General features: G+C 38.9%; 2 protein-coding genes across 13 annotated transcripts in view; one reads left to right on the forward strand and one right to left on the reverse strand.

Annotated features, from left to right (window-relative positions):
* Nucleotides 1–22: 22 nt before the first annotated feature.
* Fat-spondin (extracellular matrix protein f-spondin) lies at nucleotides 23–11,628 on the forward strand. 4 transcript variants are annotated; one of them, XM_072006526.1, is made up of 12 exons: nucleotides 23–164; nucleotides 5,435–5,623; nucleotides 6,287–6,471; nucleotides 6,692–6,883; nucleotides 7,584–7,873; nucleotides 8,628–9,031; nucleotides 9,486–9,657; nucleotides 9,820–10,069; nucleotides 10,196–10,379; nucleotides 10,820–10,983; nucleotides 11,049–11,213; nucleotides 11,322–11,628. In XM_072006526.1, exons 2-12 carry the CDS (start codon nucleotides 5,443–5,445, stop codon nucleotides 11,400–11,402), a joined length of 2,268 nt encoding a protein of 755 aa, XP_071862627.1. In that variant the 5' UTR covers nucleotides 23–164; nucleotides 5,435–5,442; the 3' UTR covers nucleotides 11,403–11,628. The 4 variants fall into 4 exon arrangements, with proteins under 4 accessions (XP_071862627.1, XP_071862623.1, XP_071862624.1 ...); XM_072006522.1 differs by lacking the exon at nucleotides 23–164 and adding an exon at nucleotides 1,678–1,838; XM_072006523.1 differs by lacking the exon at nucleotides 23–164 and adding an exon at nucleotides 2,189–2,389.
* Nucleotides 11,597–19,232, reverse strand: part of Trpgamma (Transient receptor potential cation channel gamma) — a 102,009-nt gene continuing 94,373 nt past the window's right edge. For 7 of the 9 annotated variants that reach the window (XM_072006520.1, XM_072006519.1, XM_072006517.1 and 4 more), the window contains 8 exons: nucleotides 18,651–18,784; nucleotides 18,432–18,561; nucleotides 17,691–17,886; nucleotides 17,423–17,617; nucleotides 17,078–17,303; nucleotides 15,640–16,014; nucleotides 14,934–15,401; nucleotides 11,597–14,376 (listed from right to left, as the gene is read on the reverse strand). In XM_072006520.1, coding sequence (XP_071862621.1) covers nucleotides 14,213–14,376; nucleotides 14,934–15,401; nucleotides 15,640–16,014; nucleotides 17,078–17,303; nucleotides 17,423–17,617; nucleotides 17,691–17,886; nucleotides 18,432–18,561; nucleotides 18,651–18,784 — 1,888 coding nt within the window. In that variant the 3' untranslated portion in view covers nucleotides 11,597–14,212. The remainder of the gene's footprint in view (nucleotides 14,377–14,933; nucleotides 15,402–15,639; nucleotides 16,015–17,077; nucleotides 17,304–17,422; nucleotides 17,618–17,690; nucleotides 17,887–18,431; nucleotides 18,562–18,650; nucleotides 18,785–19,232) is intronic. The other 2 variants (XM_072006516.1, XM_072006515.1) reach the window with 1 other exon arrangement.

Consider the following 19,232-nt stretch of genomic DNA (forward strand, 5'->3'; position numbering starts at 1 on the left):
CTTTTAACTTGACGTGCAGGTGATACGAAGCGAGAACCGGAGAGGTTTCTATGGCAGAGTGGAAGCTTGGTTATCGAAATGGCCATTGAATTAGATCGCGTATGTTTATGCAAATTGATGGAACTATTGCAATAAGGAGACAATTCGATCTTGCAGTAATTTGGGTAAGCTTACGTAAACTAATTTATGATCAAGCAAAATCAAATCACTTTTTAATACGTGCTAAAATGAATACAGGTACGTATAAATTCGTAGTGAAATAACGATCGTAATAATGAACTTTTACACCTTTGAATGTGAAACTTCTCAATGTCCCTTTCTGAACCCATATCTTTTATCTCTTCCGATAAATGGAATCTAAATATTCGAACTGCTTTTTTTATCGCTGCAAACGCTTCAATTCCTATTTTTACGAACTCCGTTACAAAAATGAAACTCACGTAAAAAGTTATTTAACGCATCGAATATTATGATTAGTATCCTATTTTGAATATTTTATGTATATTTTTATATCACCCGCATTCTGTGCATTTTTGCAATTTTGAATTTCCCTTAAGTGCATGAACTTTGGTTTCATATGGCCGATCATTTGTTTAATATATTTCATAAATAGTAATATCGAAGGAAAACTTTCGAATAAAAGTGTAACGACTTGTTTCGATTTTTCGTTGTTGCTTGCCAATCGTTTCTACGAGAGATCATCTCCAAATCATTCGCTTTCATTGATCAGTGTTCTGATAATCGATCGTTCTATTAATCAGTGTTCTGATAATCAAGATTCTGGAATTTCTTTTTCTTCATTTATTCACACGAGGGATGGAACGTTTTAAAGATGCTGAATGAGTGGTTAAAGATTAATTTTAGTTAACTAGAAGAATAACATATTGATAAATGCAGATGTGGGTGGCTATCTGGTATACGTTATCAGGAAGCTGTTTTTAATAAGATACGACGACCCAAAACTGACCTCATGACTTCAGATAATGCTTGCCGATTAGAGTCCTTCGGTTTAATGCGTCGCATGACCGTTCACTGGAGAATAAGATTCGTGATTTTGGTTCACATTTAGGTTCTAGAAATGAAAGTGGAATTTGCAGAAAAGCGATATACGTCTATTTATTTATCATAGAAGAGACATAAACACGTACCTTATCGGTCAAGCAATTGACATAATTATATGTAACAAACAATATTTACGAAAAACATACTGTTTACGTTCTTTGGAACTCGTCGGAAAAATAACAAATAAATGGAAAAAGATTCATGATCATTTCATAAAAAATTGTCCATAAAAAATATACCTACAATATGATTTTTGGAGACGCGCTTTACCCATAAATGGGTTAATCAATGTTTGAATAGGAATTACCTTGATCCATATGGAACATGTCAAACATCTCTTAATGTCTGTATCATCGAGACAATATATTTTAGTAATTTATTTCCATTTTATCCTTTTTCATTTACCTAATTAAAAAATATTCAAACCGAATGTTAAAGTAAGAAATTATTTTAACGAATAAAAGGTTAAGAAAAGTTACGAGAAGAAATAAAAGCGATGGTTGATTTACACAGAATTCACATCAGAAAAGTCGAACGCGCGGGCGAGCTTCCGTAGTTGATATTTTTCGAATCGTCGCTGCTAACTTTCCTGGCCCGCGATACCGGCTGTCCGGTTCGTCATCTCGTTTAGTCGTGTCCGATCGTTCTCCCGTTTTACTTAACATCTCGGCTGCTCTGCTGTACGCGTTACAGTTTCGGCTTCTTTCTGTCCGTCCGCTGAAAAAAGATTGCGTGATCGTGTCAGAAAATCAGCAACATGTGCAGTGGTATAGCAGGTATGTTGCTTCACGCTTTCTTTTTATTTTCATTTCTATCAAGTTCAATTAATTCACTGATTCCAGCGATATTCGTCGTAAAGTGATATTTTTTATTCCAACGATTTCTATTAACTCCGAGCATCTCTTTTTCGCTCGTTCTCATTTATAATTATTAATTTTCATAATTTTGTTAATTATAATAGAAAATCCGTCGATCGCAGAAGAGCGAGGAAGCTGCGAGCAACTTCGTTACGAAACGTCCGCTACATATACGTCGATTTTTATCCGAACATCGTTAAGTAATCGTCTCTCGGTGAAATGTAAACCACTTCGAATTTTGCCGTAAGCGAAACACCCCGAAGCGGAATCGTGAGCGCGCGTGAAAGGGCGAGCCTCATAAAAGAAGTCGCGTCTCGTTCTGTTCCGACATTTCGATCGTTCTAATTTCATTCGACGTACTGAGTTCATCGGTCCTAACCTTACACGGTGTTCCGTATTTTCGTGAAGCTGTGTAATCAAGTTTCAGAAGGACTAGTTTCATTGTGCTCGCAATTTCTCTGGAGTCTCGGGTAAATTGGCTGAGAGAAATCCTTCTAGTCCCATAATTCAATCGTTCGACGTGATTGTTGATCGATATAGAAGTTCGTCTCAGTGATAAATAAACTGCGTTTATGAGATAGTTGAATGTGCAACGTAAGATGCAAGGATTTGATAATATTCCATAAACAATTTCAAGAAACGTCTCTTATTTTTCAAGTAAAATATTCTAATCAGACTGCAGATATTTACTCAAAGTTATACTTTAATGAATATAATTGTAAATATTAAATCCAGCTAGACAATTGTTTTGCTTATTAAATATTATAACGAGTACTATATTTTCCGTGTCACATATATTTTTCGATATTCTGCGCGTTTTGCACCATTAAATTTCCCACAAATGCATGAAATTACTAAACATACGTAAAATTCGGTCGACCGATTTTAATGGATTTCGAGATCATCTAAATAGATGAAACAAATCTGTGCTTACGTTTCGTTTGTTTAGTTACGTCCATACAAATTTTACGTATATACAATTCACTTTCTAAAATCTTGTTTTGCATAGATTTGACTGTTCTCTTCTTTTCATATTTACGTAAAGTAATTGTATTATTCTACAGGACTGTTGATTAATATAACTCCCTCTCTTTCTGTTCCAATGATAATTTGATAATTTACTTTTGGATATCGAGTATCTCGTATAGTTCTTTCATTTTTCATTTACTGCATACAATTTTTTAATATTCGCATAATACGACAACCGTTACATAATCAGTTACTTATCTTTCTTTGGTTGCTATATTTGCGGTATGACAGTCAAGTAATTTACAAATACGAGCTGCTTGCGTAATCGCCAATTTCGTTTTCGATAACTAAATAGTTCCAAGTAGATTAAATAGTTCAAGATCGTTTCACTAATGTCCAGAGGCTCCAAAAATCGTCGTTTCACGTATGTTACGTGACTTCACGACGATTATTATTTTTAATTGCACATGGACGTCGTGAGTCACGTCATGAGGCGAAATCAGTCAGGGGCGTTGAGCTCGCGGTGGTGAATTAGAGTTCGTCGCTGTTAAGCGTGGATCATTTTCTTTTCACGGTTCGTACGGCAATGTGTAACGCGTGATAGAAGCGATCCTGGAATCTCTTATTAATTTTTATCGTGCTTTTGAAGGTGAGCAACAATTTGCGATATAAAAAGGATTAAAAAGAACGAACGATAAGGTATGGATCGATTAAACGTAAATTTTTATAGGATCTCTATAGCATTGATATCATCCATAGTATCGTAGATTTTAGTTTTCATAGTTTCAAAAAATGCTATTTATTTTTTAAGTAAAGAATATTAACATGGATGTTTACAAGGACAGGCATAAATTGTTCTAACTCGTTCCAACTGGCAATTACTTCGGCTTAAAGACTGACTACCGCTGCATTGTTTTCCTCTGCAATATCAACTACTTTGATTTAATAATATACACTCTACTGTTCATCATAATTATTTCGTCGTTTTTGCTCGATTAGCAGTGACGATGTTTGAATTTGAGCAAATGTCACAATACGCAATTAATCGAATTTTACGAGTAATTTTAGGACTTGCGTTGCACCTATATTTATCGTTATATTTCATACGTTAACCGCTGTAGACATAATTATATAGAATAAAATTATCCCGTTTTAATCGATACGTATATCCATAATAAAGATAAATCTTGTCAGAAATCAATAATTATCTAAATAATTTTGAACCGTAGTGTACATTGAAAGTTTCTTCGTTGCCCAGTACCTGCATTAAAATTTTTACGTTTAGTTCTTCGTCAACTTTTACTTTCCACACTTGATCTCTTCCTCCATTCTGTAACTCGTTTGGCAACCTCTCTGTGAATGAAAGTATTTGAAGATCGATGTTCTAAAATCCACAAGGTGGAACTCGCCCCGAAACGGAGACACGCGATGGTTTTCGCGCGCCGAACGCGGTGTCCCTGTTTCTGCGATCAACAGCAAGTCCAGCGTTCTAGAAACCTACACCTACATGTCGAGAGTGGTGATCTCGAGAGCCGGTTCGAACTCCCGACCCACTTCCCGGACACGCTGGCGCGTTATCCGATGCATCTTTAGATCCTCTAGTCCTCTGCTCGATCATTAGCCGCCCGCTCATTGCGTTCTCTCCAGCATACGCGTGTCATTTCTTTTTTTAAATCGTTTATCGTCTGCACTTCTTGCAACAATTACACCAGAACGATACCGTTACCGTAAACGCTACGGTTCATCTGTGATATCTTGAAACTAATTGCTCGGGAGCGCTCATAGATATTTGCATATTTATTTACATTTTAGCGGCGATACTTATCGTTGCTTTATTATAACTGGTATTGAGTTTACTACTATCGCGTAATCGTATGATGCGGGCACTGTGATTAAAATTCTTATTTTAAACACGCGCGTATCTTCCATGCGGGATTCCTTTATCTCTATCTCTCTGTCGTTTAGCATCTGCACAGGTGATTAGCCGAGCGTGCGTTCGTTTTCTAACGACTGCTGCGTTTTCAATGGAAGGCTTCTGTAACACAAGGCTTCTGTACAAAAGAAAAGCACCAACCTGTTTGTTATTGTGTTATGACACGTGTTCTGGAGAACGCATCTATACTGTGCTATTGTGATAAACAATTTGTGCATCTTTATGTAAATCGATATTTTTTTTATCAGTGCGATTACAAACATAAAACGCAGATTTCTTTCACATTTTTAATATTCTAAAGAACACTTTATTTTGAATATTTTGTGTATTTTTCATCGCGAGTATTTGGTATATTCTTAGACAACTAACTCGTTACTATCTTCAAATTTTGTATATTTCATGTTAGACAAGATTCGATATAGTTGTAAACGATACGAGTTTCAACGACCTACCTATTTTATTTACACATTTTATTAATATACCTCATCAGTCTCTACGTGAACAACAATTAACAGATGACCGATACCGGAAGTTATCGAGTCAGCATGACTACTTGGCCAGCGTGAGGATTTGTATTTGACACAATCGATCTGAAACACATCCATCATTTCAGACTGCACGATGTTGTTCCTGACCGTGACAACGTGTCTGGTGATGGCGGTACAGGCCGGATGTCCTATGCGACCGACCGCGGAACAAACTTCCGCTCCGAGGACCACGGGCGACGGTGGCTATAGGATACTCGTTAGCGGGAAGGCCGACAAATATATTCCCAACGCTGTTTACACGATCAGTTTGCAAGGTAACGACGTTTACCCCGTGTTTGTTGGCTTCCCTTTCAAAGATCGCGATATTTACAGCGTACAACCATATAATTTAACCTGCTCGACCACCAAACTTTCTTGTTTAACCATCTACACATTCCAGAAAGTAAATAATCTTCTAGAGTTGGGTCCACACTAACCAGAAATGTTTATGAACTGTTCTATGAGTTGTACACGAGCTGCCTGGAGATTGAACAGAAGCATGTAGCCTCGTATTATAGTAGTAACTGCATAGTAATGCGTAGATCGTCGATCTCCATGAATCCAGTTCGTTGTGTCATCCACGATCGTATCTGACTCTGTCTTTTACCAGTTTCGAAATATTCAGCACCACTCGTCCATCCTACAGTGTTTACACCGAAAGGTGTGAACAGCTGAGCGGTAGATCTGCCATGAATGAACGCTTGGAAGGCGCGTGATCAGCAAGAAAGATGTTCACGAGATGTTCACAAACGCTTTATGATCGAACGATCGTTCTCTGCTTGTAATAAACTCACGAACAGTTCTTGAAGTCTATAAGAATATTTGAGTAAAGTTTCCGGTCAAATAGATATTCCATCCGACCGGAATACTGTTTGTCGTTCTCAAAGGAATTCGCCGCACGTTTCACGTTTCTCTCTAAAAGTTCGAATCGTTTTCAGGATCACAAACGCACGAGAGGCTGCAACAGTTCACGCGTTTCACGCTCTCGGTGAATTCTCAACACGCTCCAAATAATCTTAACGCTCGAGTAGGATACTTTCAACTGTTCTCCGATTCTTTGACCACGTTCAATGAAGATTGCGTCAACACCATCTCGGAAGCTTCCGATTATCCGAAAACGGAGGTGAATTAGCCTTTATACAGCCTTTATACCTATACCTTCCTCTTTTTAAACGTCTGGTACCTAGCCCTATGTTGGTGAAAATGTACAGAGATAGATAACAAATAAATTTCTGGTTGGCTACTGGCCAACGGTCGGTGATGTTTGATTCCACCGCGTTATCGTGACCAGAGTTCACGAGCTTCCGCAACGAGACAGTCTAAACGTTGTTACCTTGGCACAGATCCAAGTGATGTGGAAGGCACCGCCGTCAGGATCAGGATGCGTTATCTTTACAGCTATGGTACTGGAGAATAGCGTGCGATGGTACGCCGAGGACGCTGGCCTAACCAAGACCTTCTGCGAAATGGAAGCAGCCGAGACCGCGACCTTCAATGTGGACAAATGCTGCGCCTGCGACGAGGCAAAATACTCGGTGAGTGAGCTGGGCGAATATCTGGCAAACGCGGTTCGAAATTAAAATTTTGTTTTAATTTGTGTAATTGCGAGAATGTAACTCTGTTACGTCCTTTGGATAATTTTTTACCCTTTTTTAAATTTTGCAATCGGTATCTACTCAAAGACTTTGAAACGTTGTTGGCAACTAGTTACAAATTCTAAAGTAACACATTATGTTGACGACTGTCAAGATTCATTTGTCCAAATTTGGAGCTAATATTCGAAAGCTTAAATTTGATATTCGAAGACATCGAACGTTTGCTTATTTGTTGAATTGAAAAAGTGAGAAAATTTAGGACCGTAACAGAGCTTAATCGAAGATTAAATTCGACCGATGCAAAAAGAGTTTCATAAGGTGTCAAGCATCGAATTTCATAAAATTGTATTCAGTATACTGTGTGATAGTTAACAGTGTGTGATATAATCAGTACGTATCACGTAATAAAGATAAATTGCGCTTCTTGTAAACACGTTTAAACGTGATAAGAAAAGAAAGAAACTTAATGGTACGTTAAACTGTCATCGTGAGAAATTGTGCTGTAAATCACTTGGCGCCGATCTCACGGAGGTCAGTCGGTATTTATACCATGGACAATTTTGAAAAAATCGATGCAGAATGCTTCGTAAAGGCTTGAAAGCTAGATGGCTTCTCAGCAATTTCTACCTTCGCGTTTCAGTTGACAATGGAAGGACTCTGGTCAAACGTGACTCATCCAAAAGACTTTCCATTTTCTATTTGGTTGACCCACTTCAGTGACCTAATCGGCGCTTCTCACGTGCCGACATTTTCCTTCTGGGGTAAGGACCACATCGCAACTGATGGCTTCCGGCAGTTAGCTGAGTGGGGATCCGCGTCAGGAGTAGAATCTGAGCTCAGGGCTCAGACCGGAAATAAATTAAAAACGCTCATCAAAGCTGCTGGATTGTGGTACCCAAACGTAAACAGCAATACTACCAGCAGTTTCAAGTAATTATTTATATTTTTTGATTGTTATTGTTGGCACGGTACCTTTGTGTTCCGCAACAATTTCTGTGAAAAGAAAGGTGAAAAAAATGGGAAAACTTTTCTTCAATACTTATTACTATCCTTCCTGGATTTAATTAATTGGATAACCGAGGAGCTCGTAACAAAAATGATCCATGCCAAATTTTTTTCACTTCTTGACCTACGATATGTTGAAATCAGTATTATTAATGTTCTACAATTTTATAGTTTAACTAAACATAATTCCTCTACGACATAATTATAAATACATTTACAGCAATTGTGTGATATAATGAATATTTTGCTAAGAAGTTGAAATGTACTAACAGAAATTAAAGATGCTATATAGTATTCGTTTGTTTAATTGTAGAAAGAGAAACATCAACAAAGGTTGTTTTAAATATAGGTCAAGGAATTAAAAGATAATCTTGATAGGCACTCATTAAATATAAACAAGTAACATCAGGATAAAAATGCTAACAAAAATACGCTTATTATTTTCTTTCCGTGTGCTCTTCATATAGAATATCCAACTATGTAGATATCAAAATATGACAATTTCAGAATTGACACAAAGAAGGTGGCTGCAGTGCCGGAGAAACGTTGAAATAATATCCTTATTGGACACGGTCATGTTGAACACAAATAGTAATAACTACAGAAACGTGGATCGTGAAGACCTTGATGTTTAAAAACCTTTCTTAATTAATCTTATTTCTGTTTCTCATTATTCTAGAGTGGATAGGCTACATCCCATGATATCTGCAGCTTCCATGTTTGGCCCTTCTCCAGATTGGGTCGTCGGTGTCAGTAAACTAAATCTCTGTAGAAAGGACTGTACCTGGACCAAAAGCGAGATAATCGATTTATACCCGTGGGACGCTGGCACTGACAATGGAATCTCCTACATGTCGCCCAATTCTGAAACAAAGCCGCGCGAGAAGATGAAACCAATCACCACTCTGTACCCTGAAGATCCCAGATCACCGTTTTACGACCCAACTGGAAGGCCCATGCAGCCATTAGCCAGGTTGTATCTGAACAGAGAGAAAATTATTCCGCGGGGTTGCGACGAGGAAATTCTTCAGCAACAAGTCACGCAGCTCGAGGTAGCTGAGAATACCGAGGATTCTTCTAGACGTAGGCGACATTCGATGCCCTCTTATTAATTGTAGTATAGTCGTTTTGCTAGAAGAGTGATATATTTAAGAAAAATTGTTAATTTAGAAATATTGACAATTAACGTTAAATGTGAATTATTTTCTAGAATATAGAGAATGTTATTATGTCAACTAACAAAATTATGCTATTTAATAAAAAGAATGCTAGAATTCGTAGACTGTCTTAATCCTTCGTCTGAGAATAAGCAATATACTTTATTAGCGATAAAGTGCCTCAAAGAGTAAAGATTATTGTTTAAATTGTGAAAGAAATAAAATTTGTTCGTCGCTAAATGATCGAGTTATTAATAATTTTCTTTCTAACTCAAATTGATTTCGTTTGAAATTTACTCTTCCTAATTAAGTCACTCTTCTAACAAACCATACTTACTTACGCCTTTTAACGTTTAACGTAATTTTCTTATTATTTTCAGCCGAATGTCAGACTACAGAGTACACAGCTTGGTCAAGCTGCTCGGTGACTTGCGGCAAAGGACTGAGAATGCGTACTAGGTCGTATCTAATGCCTGAAAAAGCAACAATGTTCAAGTGCAACAGGCAATTAGTTTCAAAGGAAATGTGTGTCTCATCGATCCCGGAATGCCCGTAAGTATATGGAAAACATATTGGAAACTCTATATGCTTTAAACGAACAATGAAATTACTGCTAGTAAACATTTCCTCGATCGTTTTGAACAATGATATTGATCAATTAAATTATAAATTGTACTCGTCTCTTTTATAAATTTATTATTTCATCGATTTCAGTGGAGAGGGAGAGACAGACGATACTGATTTGCTGCCGGTTCTTAATAATCCTTTCTGCGAGACAACTGATTGGGGTTCCTGGTCCGAGTGCTCCTCTACGTGTGGTCCGGGGCTGAAGATGCGAACAAGACGATTCCAGAATAGCATGGGTCGTAAACGATGTCCTCACGTTTCCATTGTCGAGAAAGAAAAATGCATGGAAGCGGCGTGCGTGCCTGGCTTAGAGGAACAGATCGATCCTACGTGCAAGGTATGCTATCTGCGCCCTGGTTGTAAAGATTTAGTCCCTTTAGCGCTTCCTGTAGCGTGTCTTGAGCACTGAATTCAAACGTTGAATCATGGTTAGTTCGTGTGTAAGATGTAACATTTGTTTCAGGTGACTGAGTGGTCCGATTGGTCTCCGTGTAGCGCTTCTTGCGGAAAGGGGGTAAAATTGAGAACCAGACTGTTGATGGTAGAACCGTCACAGCAGCAACATTGCTCCTCTAAATTGGAATTGCTGCAGCAACGTCCGTGTTTGGAGCAGGCCGACTGTACTTTCGACATGGCGACTGCAAAAGGTAAAACTTTAAAAGAATTCGAAAGTGGCGTGTAAATCGGGTGCAGTATTTTACTCTCCTTAATTCAAGTGTCCTATCTATCATTTTGATATAACCGAACAAATTGAAAATTTATTATTCTTTTCGTATTTGTTTCTCATTGCCTAATTTAGAATATTTTAATAATTATTTCGCAGTTCGTATAATATAACTTCACCTAAAAAGTAAAAAAAGTACAGGGAACTTCAAATATTTCAGTACATATTGAGAAACGAAAAAGATATTAAATAGGATATTTTAACTAGAGATTGTAGTTCGAATAATTTCGCAAGACTCGTTTTCCAAATATTTTCTAATGGAATTTATGCATTAAGAGTTAACTGCGTTCTATTTAAAATTTCATTTCAATAGGAGCAGTATGGACGAATGGAATTTTACATTGGTTTACTATTATGTTTCAGTGGTCTGTATGGAACAAGCTGATCCTGGACCCTGCAGGGGTTACTTCCAGAGGTGGGCGTTCGTTCCTCAGAAACTGATGTGCGTACCCTTTGTTTATGGAGGTTGTCGCGGTAACAGGAACAACTTCTTGACTGCTGAAGAGTGCAACAATACCTGTCGTATTGTGAGTATTTTTATTAGTCTGTTGTGAACGATTCTTAACAAAGCGAAATCTTCGTTTGATTCCAGGTACGAGACATTCTTAGCGGGCAACCCATAAGCGAAGCTGACGCTAGAAATGGCCTGGTACCTAGCGCAGAACCTGTCGATTGTCGCGTGAGCAAGTGGTCACCTTGGTCACCTTGTAGCGTCACGTGTGGTACAGGTCGTGTTACCAGTTATCGTACAATCCTGGTGAGTCGGATAAACTTTGAATAAAATGATATTATTTACTTCTATTATTACTAACTATTATCATCGTATTGTAATTAATAATTACTAATTGATATTTGGAATTTCCAGCAAGAGCCACAAAACGGAGGAAATCCTTGTCCCAAAAAGCTTCAGCGGCGATTCAGATGTCAGCTAGCGCCATGCGAGTAACACTTTGAAGAAATTCGATCTTTAATCAACTGGGACGACGAATAAAAGATGAAGTATGCATCTGGGAAAAAGTTGTCGGTTTTATATAAGAAATTTTGTAAAGAAGTATTCCTTCTCCTCTGAAATTATGAATTCTGGTGACAGATTATAACATTAGCTTGTATACGATATGACAGGTATGAAAGAAACCGATGTATCAGAATAAATGGTATTTTATTAATGGTCACTCGTGATCTCTCTATTCTCAGTTTGAGTTACTGAAATACGCTGGGCTATGATCGCAAACGAACGTAATCGAAAAATGGACCTCCCGTATTGCGTTTAAATATGTTTCTCTCTTCGTTTAACAAACAGCGCCAAACGAAACTTTCGCAACCGAAAAAGTTTTATACGTTCGATGGTAAACTCATGCGCGTCTAGAGTAGACCATATCGCAAAAACAAGCATAGAAGCTTTTTTTCAATATTAATTTCAATTAGTTTCGATAATAATCGTTTATCTGTTAAACATATCTTTCTTTTTCCTCAACATCGATATACAATAATTCGAATCGTACCCTGACAGTTATAGAAACTCGTATATCTTTACGAAACTGTTATAATTTTTGTAAATATATTTAATCAAGCTTCAACAAATATTTACGAAACGATAACGCTGCGAAATGACTAATCTCGAGGTCTCCTATACTTCTGCACTCTTGCCCCCGATCTAACAGATCGCGTATTCTCTATAAAATATCTGACTTCTGATGATGAATGCTGTGCTATCGGAAACGATATTAATTTCGATCGTTAAAAAATTCCGCTAAATTCTATGATTCGTCTTCGAGTTACGATCTATTGTTTCAATCGGCTTAGGTCGTTAATAAAACGTTGGTTCCGTTTTGCGTGTACTCTCGTTCCACTGTATGCTTCTTTCTCACCTTGTTTCGCGTTTTTATTTTTCTCCTTCTTTCTTTTCTTTTTTTTTTTTTTTTTTTGTTTGTTTCTTTACAATGATAACCGCTTCACAAGATAACACTCACTACGACGTTTGCCAAATGGACATCTAACTTTACATTTACAATAATAATCTCATAAATAATACACGTAGGCGGTATAGTAATTACGTACGGTCTGTCAGGCTCGCGAACTCAAATAGGATACGAAGACGATGGAAATTCGAGTGGATCCTTTGGATAACGAGATTCTCTTCCGCGTTCCTGACACCGGGTTCACATTAATTACAGTTATTATCATACGTACACGTAATATCTAGGAAGTAGTACGGATCTTAATCTGTTTTAGGCCTCTACTCGACTACGCTACGGCTCGTTCTGTTTTGGTCGTGACACATTTATCTCGTCCTCCCTGCTTCGTAAACCGCTAATAAAAGAAAAATGATTACCGCGGACGCAGCAAACCGTCTTTGCTAGGATACGTTTCCCTTTTGTCAGTAAGAAGAAAAGAAATCGTCGTGTTCGAAGTTTTTCGATTCGTGCAATTCTGCCGTCCGTTTTATCGCTGTCAGCAGATTCTACAATAGTTGTTAGAAATTCCGGAAACGAATATCGACCGGGAGAAACGTATCCTAAATTTCGATCACTTCCTTCCTTTCCCTTATGATAATCGCTTCTTCGTCAGAATAAAAGAGTAAGATAAAAAAAAAAAAAAAAAGAAAAAAATACGCTATACGTTTGAGTACGGATCATTGACTAGAGTTCGTTAAGTAATAAAATAAAGCAATAATAGATGACTAGTTGGATTAAAAAATGGGAGAAGATTGTAAAAGAGCACCGATCTTCAGCAGACCAGCTTCCTGAAGCGGCATGCATAAATTCGACATGTTCGCCAGTCCATTAACGTGAACGACGATAACGATTCTTCCAGTTTTTCCGAGTTAATTATAATCGTCCGTAAAAGGTTAACGCAACTACCGATCGTCGCAATCCTCTTCTTTCGTATGAGATCGTTCGACTAGTGCTGACTAGGTTAGTTATCGTCGACCCACTTGCCCCTTCCGTTCTGGCAGTAGTAGCAATAGTAATAACAGTATAGTAATAGTAGGTCGTTAGACGATACGGAACAGATTGAAATCGTCTCCGTGGAAGTATCATCTGTTCCGATCGTCGTTCTCACGGTATAAAATCATCGGTGATAATGTTTACGCACGGGCGACGATGAGATTAACTCGGATGGCGTGAGCACGTGAAAATGATAAGTTACATCGGTATGATCATTAGGAACGCGATATAGGTCGATGTGATCGACGCGAGGAAACTTGGATAATTTTAATGAAAATCTTCGCGATGTTTTTTTTTTCGGGGAAACATTTTTTCTTTGAGGGATAAGCGCCGCGCGTTTTCGGTCTGTAACGTGTTCAGAAACTTTGTTTCTCAGAGCGACATAAAGCGCCGCGAAAGTTAATCTTCTTCCCCGGAAACGAGAAAGTTGGCGCGTTAGGTGAAAGACGCTCGTATTAAAGTTATAGTTAGGCTCTCTCCCATTCTCTTCTTCTCCCACGAAACATCGAAGTAAAGGGGGCCGTGATGGGTCGACGAGTTGGCGTTGCTCGAGATTCACGGGCGACGTCGCTTATTAAATAATACATGTACATATATATCTATATAGTTTTTTTGTCTCGGCGAAATGCGTCGTCGCCAAAAAGGCATCATTGTGCGTGTGCCGACGACCACGCGATCTTACGCGATCCTCCTTCGCGATCGATGTCGTCGTTCCAGCCTTTGCTGGTCAGTGGAAATGTAACTCGTCTACGCGCAAATATCGATTCCAGTGCGTGATACGTTGCTGCGGAGCGATCGTCGAATCTTCTCAGAGCCATCCTCCGGATACATCGTGGCCGGATATCGGCTCGATACCCGGAAGTCGCTGTAGCTGCGTCGCTGATCCGTTCCTTTTCATGGTCGCTGGGAGAGAACTGCTCGCGACCACGCTCTCCTCCGTCGTTGATGGTGTCAGCGGAGCAGCCGGAACCACTTCGCAACACAAATAAACAACATCTTCTAGCTGTTGCTAGAATTCACTTATGCTCGTGTCTGTGCAAATATACTCTAGCATCGTCTTATCGTTTCGATAGCTTACCAGATATACGTAAAAATCTGAATTGTTTCGACTTTGTTCCATTTGAAGATTATTGGAAGTCAAAGCATCGAAGTAAAAAGAGTGACTCAAGGTTACTTAACCCTCGTCGATTGTACTGGTCCTGAGTCAATCGTAATAGATAAAGATATTTCGTGTTTGTTACCGTTTAAGATAAAGAATTGTATGTAACTTTCTTTGCGAAGTACAGTTAGGTACGTTGTAGAGGTAAAAATTCTCTCTCCTCGATCAGAGTCTTTTAAAAATATTCCGTAGATTTACTTGTCCATAAAATAATATACGATAATGATGCAGCGTTGGACAAAAGTGAAAAGACATTCAATTTTCGATACTTTCCAAAGTTACAGATTTCTGAAAAAAGGCTACAGCGATCCAGCCACCACCAGACGAGGGTTAAACGATGTTAAACGTTAGAACTACGATAGGGACTCACCAGGTTGCTCGTTAGCGTTGACACCTTCAGGTGTGTCGATACTAGGCTGTTGACTTTGCGTGCCTTCGTGTCTCCTCGGTGGAATCGGCTGTTGGCCTAATTCCGGTCCTCTAGCAGGTACGCTGCTGGCTCTCTGTAGTTGTTGTTTCTTCGATACTTTCGAAACGAGAACCGAGGTGATCGGGTACACCGGATTCGTACCGCTGCTGCTCCTCATTCCCGAAGTCGCCCTGGAGTCTGAGAAGTTCTTTCGTTTCTTTCGGAGTGCTACCAGCGCGCCTAGACCATGAGCGAACATGTGATGTCCTTCGTGATGATGCGAATGATGCGCGTGATGGGAATGGTGCGTGGCCTGGACTTCGGGTCCAGGGGTCTCCAATGATGATTTTGAGTCCGTCGATCCTTCCGATCTTGAACCGCCATCTTCAGAAGCAGGCGAGTACACGGAATCCTCTGAACGAGATCTACCTGAGAAATCGAAAAGAGTCGCTTTTCGCAAGCTATGGAAACATACCCTAAATCGAGATTCGTAATACTCCCTAAATACAGCAAGAAGTACTAAATTTCTCATAAATATATAGACATTGGTACAACGACAGTTCGATTAAAAAATTTAACCGTGTACAATCATGAACCGACCAAGTGAAATTTTGTCATAATTATTTTTACGGTTAATACGGTTTATACAGTTTATCGCGTAACTTACCAATTAGCCTCGAGACTCTGCCTCGAACTTTAGCTGCCTCGATAAGGTTTTCCCATCTCTTCTTCTTGGAACTTCCCCTAATTCTGCGACTCTGTCTGCTCGTACCGAGTCCCGGAACGCTGTTAGTACTGGTGTGATGTGGACTCTTCTTCGGCGTGTTACCTGGTCCAAATATCCCGCTCAAGGTCGAACCAAATATCTCATGGGAGTTCTCCTGTTGCACTTGTTGCAGCGACGCTGTAAATTCGTCAACCGGCGGTAGACTGCCACTTCCACTGGGTTGAGGGGCGATATTGAATCCCTTCATTAGACGCCGCTCCTTCTGACGATTCTTCTTACCCCCCGCACCTATGGACAGCTCTTTAAGGCTACCGTCTATGGGGCAGAGAGAAAAACCAAAGACTACTCTGAAGCAGCTACCGAAAAACTGAAAGGGTCTTGGCAAATGCCTGTGCGTGTCTGTGTTACCGATTAATTACGTTCATTCGTCAACAACATTAACGCGATAAGCGTCTGTTCGTAACTTGGATTTTGGCAAGTATTCGCGAAAAATCGAACCAACCAACTGCGAAACAATATTCGCGCCAGACGATCCTTGATTGCATTAATTATACCGCCAGGGTTCACCGAATGATTAATAGCGTTCCAGTAACGAACTTCGAAACTTTCATTTACGAAGGATGAAGCTAGCAAACCCCTTCTTAATGTCGTAGTCGTGTCACGATATAAGGCTTCCACCAACTTGATACGCTTTACGAACATAACTCCAAGGGATCGTGCATAGGAAACATAAGGTAGAAACGGAGAATTCTATGAAAACATAGGATACTATACAGAGCGTTACACAATATGTGGAGGATATTTATTCGAGGGTCGATTCTAGACAGCAAAACGGTGAGAAAGATTCGTGCAAAAAATTGTTATTTGAGGCGTATCTTTTGAGATATAAATAATTTTAATTTACGCTAAAGATATGTGTAAAAATACGTATGATATAAACAGTTTTTCTCTATCACGCTCACACTTCATAACTCTAGGATCCAATAAATCAAAGTAGAATTTCGCGTGTTATATTTCATTTCGTTCGTTTGCTTCAAAGTGAGAAACTCGTGTTTCGCTTGATGGTGTAACTGAGACAGAAAGAAAGATGCGTCAGCTGATTCATCGATGCCAGTCCTATTTCTGGCGTAAAACGAAATTGTTTATAACATAAAGAATAAACCTCAAACAACAGTTTAACTATTATTTTAGCGTCTAAAAACGACTTTATAAGTATCCTTCATCATAGACATATATCGTAACACTCTGTAGGATATTACAGAATATCGTAGGATATTATGAAATATTACAAATTCTACAAGACTATCACACGAAACCGAAATGCACAATTAGTGTCTATAAAGTTATGATATTGTTTCAATCGTGCAACTGAGCTCACCAGTTCCAGCGCCACTGGCTGTGGACGTGTTCATGCCGGAATTCTTTAAAATCTCGATCAATTCGCATCTCAGAGCGCTGATATCTTGTTTAATCTCGTTCACGTCGTCTTCTGTCACACCCTCGCTCTCCGCTTTCCTTTGCTCCACCGTCACATACCTTCTCACCAAATTCCTCATAATGCTTTGATACCTAAAGTCTCTTTCCGATGCTTGCTTAACTTTTCTCTATTAGACAAACAAGATTATCAAATTACCAAATGTTCGTGATCATCCTACGTTCCATCGAAAATCCGGTGATGAAATTAGCAACGCTTTGATTTAGATCTAATTCGAATTAATCTCACTCTGATCGTTCTCATGTGCTCCTTCTTGGCAGCTCTGCTATGGCCACACAACTTCCGATACAACCACTGGCCCATGTACCAAACGCTCTTCGGAGTCGGGATGATGTTAAACGGTGGTGGAGCCGTGCCACCCTCCTCGAAATAGCTGATCCAGAGTTTGCTCCTGGCGAACTTCCATTCGATATCGGCACGTTCCTGATTCCAATGACAAAGGAAATGTCTTCTATTTATGTCACGACGACGATCAAACAGATAAAGATTAACTCACAGAGATCAACTGATAGGAATGGTTCATCATGGCGATTAATAGATTCAATAGTACGACGATGTTGATCACCGAGTACGTGCCGAACATCAGCATGCCCCAGAACCTGGTGAACGCTTTAATGCCATCCAGTTCGAAGCTCTCGAGGTCGACTAGTCCGAACACGGCCCAGAATAGCGTTTGCGCGGTTTCGAACAAACTGACGAAAGAATATCATGTCCCAATGATTTTTTTAGCTTTAATTAATTTAATTTTTCTTAAGTCGCCTGCCAAATGTGAGGTATAATATAATTTTCCACGTTTTTTACTCTATCATCTCGTTAAGAAATTCGTAGATTGTAGATAAAGACAAGTTGCATTGTTTATTTTCTGTACATTATCTTGTCGATCAATCTTATATCACCGAAATTGATTTTTCATTAAATTTGCTTACGCGGTTTTCTTGAAAAATATTTACATCAAAAATATCGATTTCGAAAGTATTGCTCATTGCTACTTGGAAGATATTGCGGTTAGTTTTCTTTTCTTTCACAAAATTGCATTTATTACTGAAGATTTTATATTTTTGAATCGGACAGATTGTTCCTCCTTTCGATTATGTTATATAAAGCTATAAGCTAACAAACGTAAAATAACATCAAAATCGGAAGATCAATCAGATTATACTCAACATATTATACATTTATGCTTAACAAGATTTATAATCTTCATTTAAAAGTTACTATATCAAAAAGTAGCACGTACTTTGCAAATCTACGCCAAACGATGCAAGCGTTCGAATCAGTCGTGACGTTGGTGTTACCAGAATAAGCCATCGCGGTCGGGCACCGTTTCTTCTCCATATCCGCGTAGTACCATAGCAGCTGGTTCAGACCTGAGTTAACGAATAACGTCGTTTCGTGAGAGTTATTTCAGTCATGGTTTTTATACGGATCGACCCGTGGAATTGACATGGAGATTTACCGCAGGAAAAGGCGAATAGCACCAGCACATAGAGGAAGAAGAACTTCATGATGTCCATCACCATCCTAGACAGGGAGACTTGCAGTGGACCGAGGTGAGGATTTACGGAGAAAATGTAGACGAGTTTCAGAGAGCTGCAAGTAGATCGATAGACCAGTCGTGTTGCGTTTGATCGTATGTGCGGCTGAAGAGCGTGAAATTGAAATTTATGCTGAAAGAGTGCTGCCTAATTACATTTCTCGGGATTTCACGAGATATCGTGCAAAGAACTCTCCAAAGCGTATTAGAGTACTTCTCAATTACCTTTTTGATGCGTAACCGTGAAATTTTACGCGTTAGAAAGTTGCTGGCGCCAGGTGACATTTCAAATAATGCAATTGTTCGGAATAGAACATTCTAAAGTTAACAAAAATACTTGCTATTTTGAGGACTTATATATTCAGTTTCTATTGAACATGAACAATGGCTCAGGAAATTTCAGCAATATAATTATGACAGTCGTGCCTGGTTACCAGTGTTCATGATATATTTTAGAAAGTTTTGTACAACAAAATTGATGCATTTATAAAAATTTTCTATGAT

The sequence above is a fragment of the Bombus fervidus genome, chromosome 7 (assembly GCF_041682495.2).
Source record: "Bombus fervidus isolate BK054 chromosome 7, iyBomFerv1, whole genome shotgun sequence".
Taxonomy (NCBI): domain Eukaryota; kingdom Metazoa; phylum Arthropoda; class Insecta; order Hymenoptera; family Apidae; genus Bombus; species Bombus fervidus.

Coding starts and splice junctions, on each gene's coding strand:
- Fat-spondin (XM_072006522.1), top strand. Junction 5,624..6,286: donor TTACACGATCAGTTTGCAAG/GTAACGACGTTT, acceptor AATCGTTTTCAG/GATCACAAACGCACGAGAGG. Junction 7,874..8,627: donor AATACTACCAGCAGTTTCAA/GTAATTATTTAT, acceptor TCATTATTCTAG/AGTGGATAGGCTACATCCCA.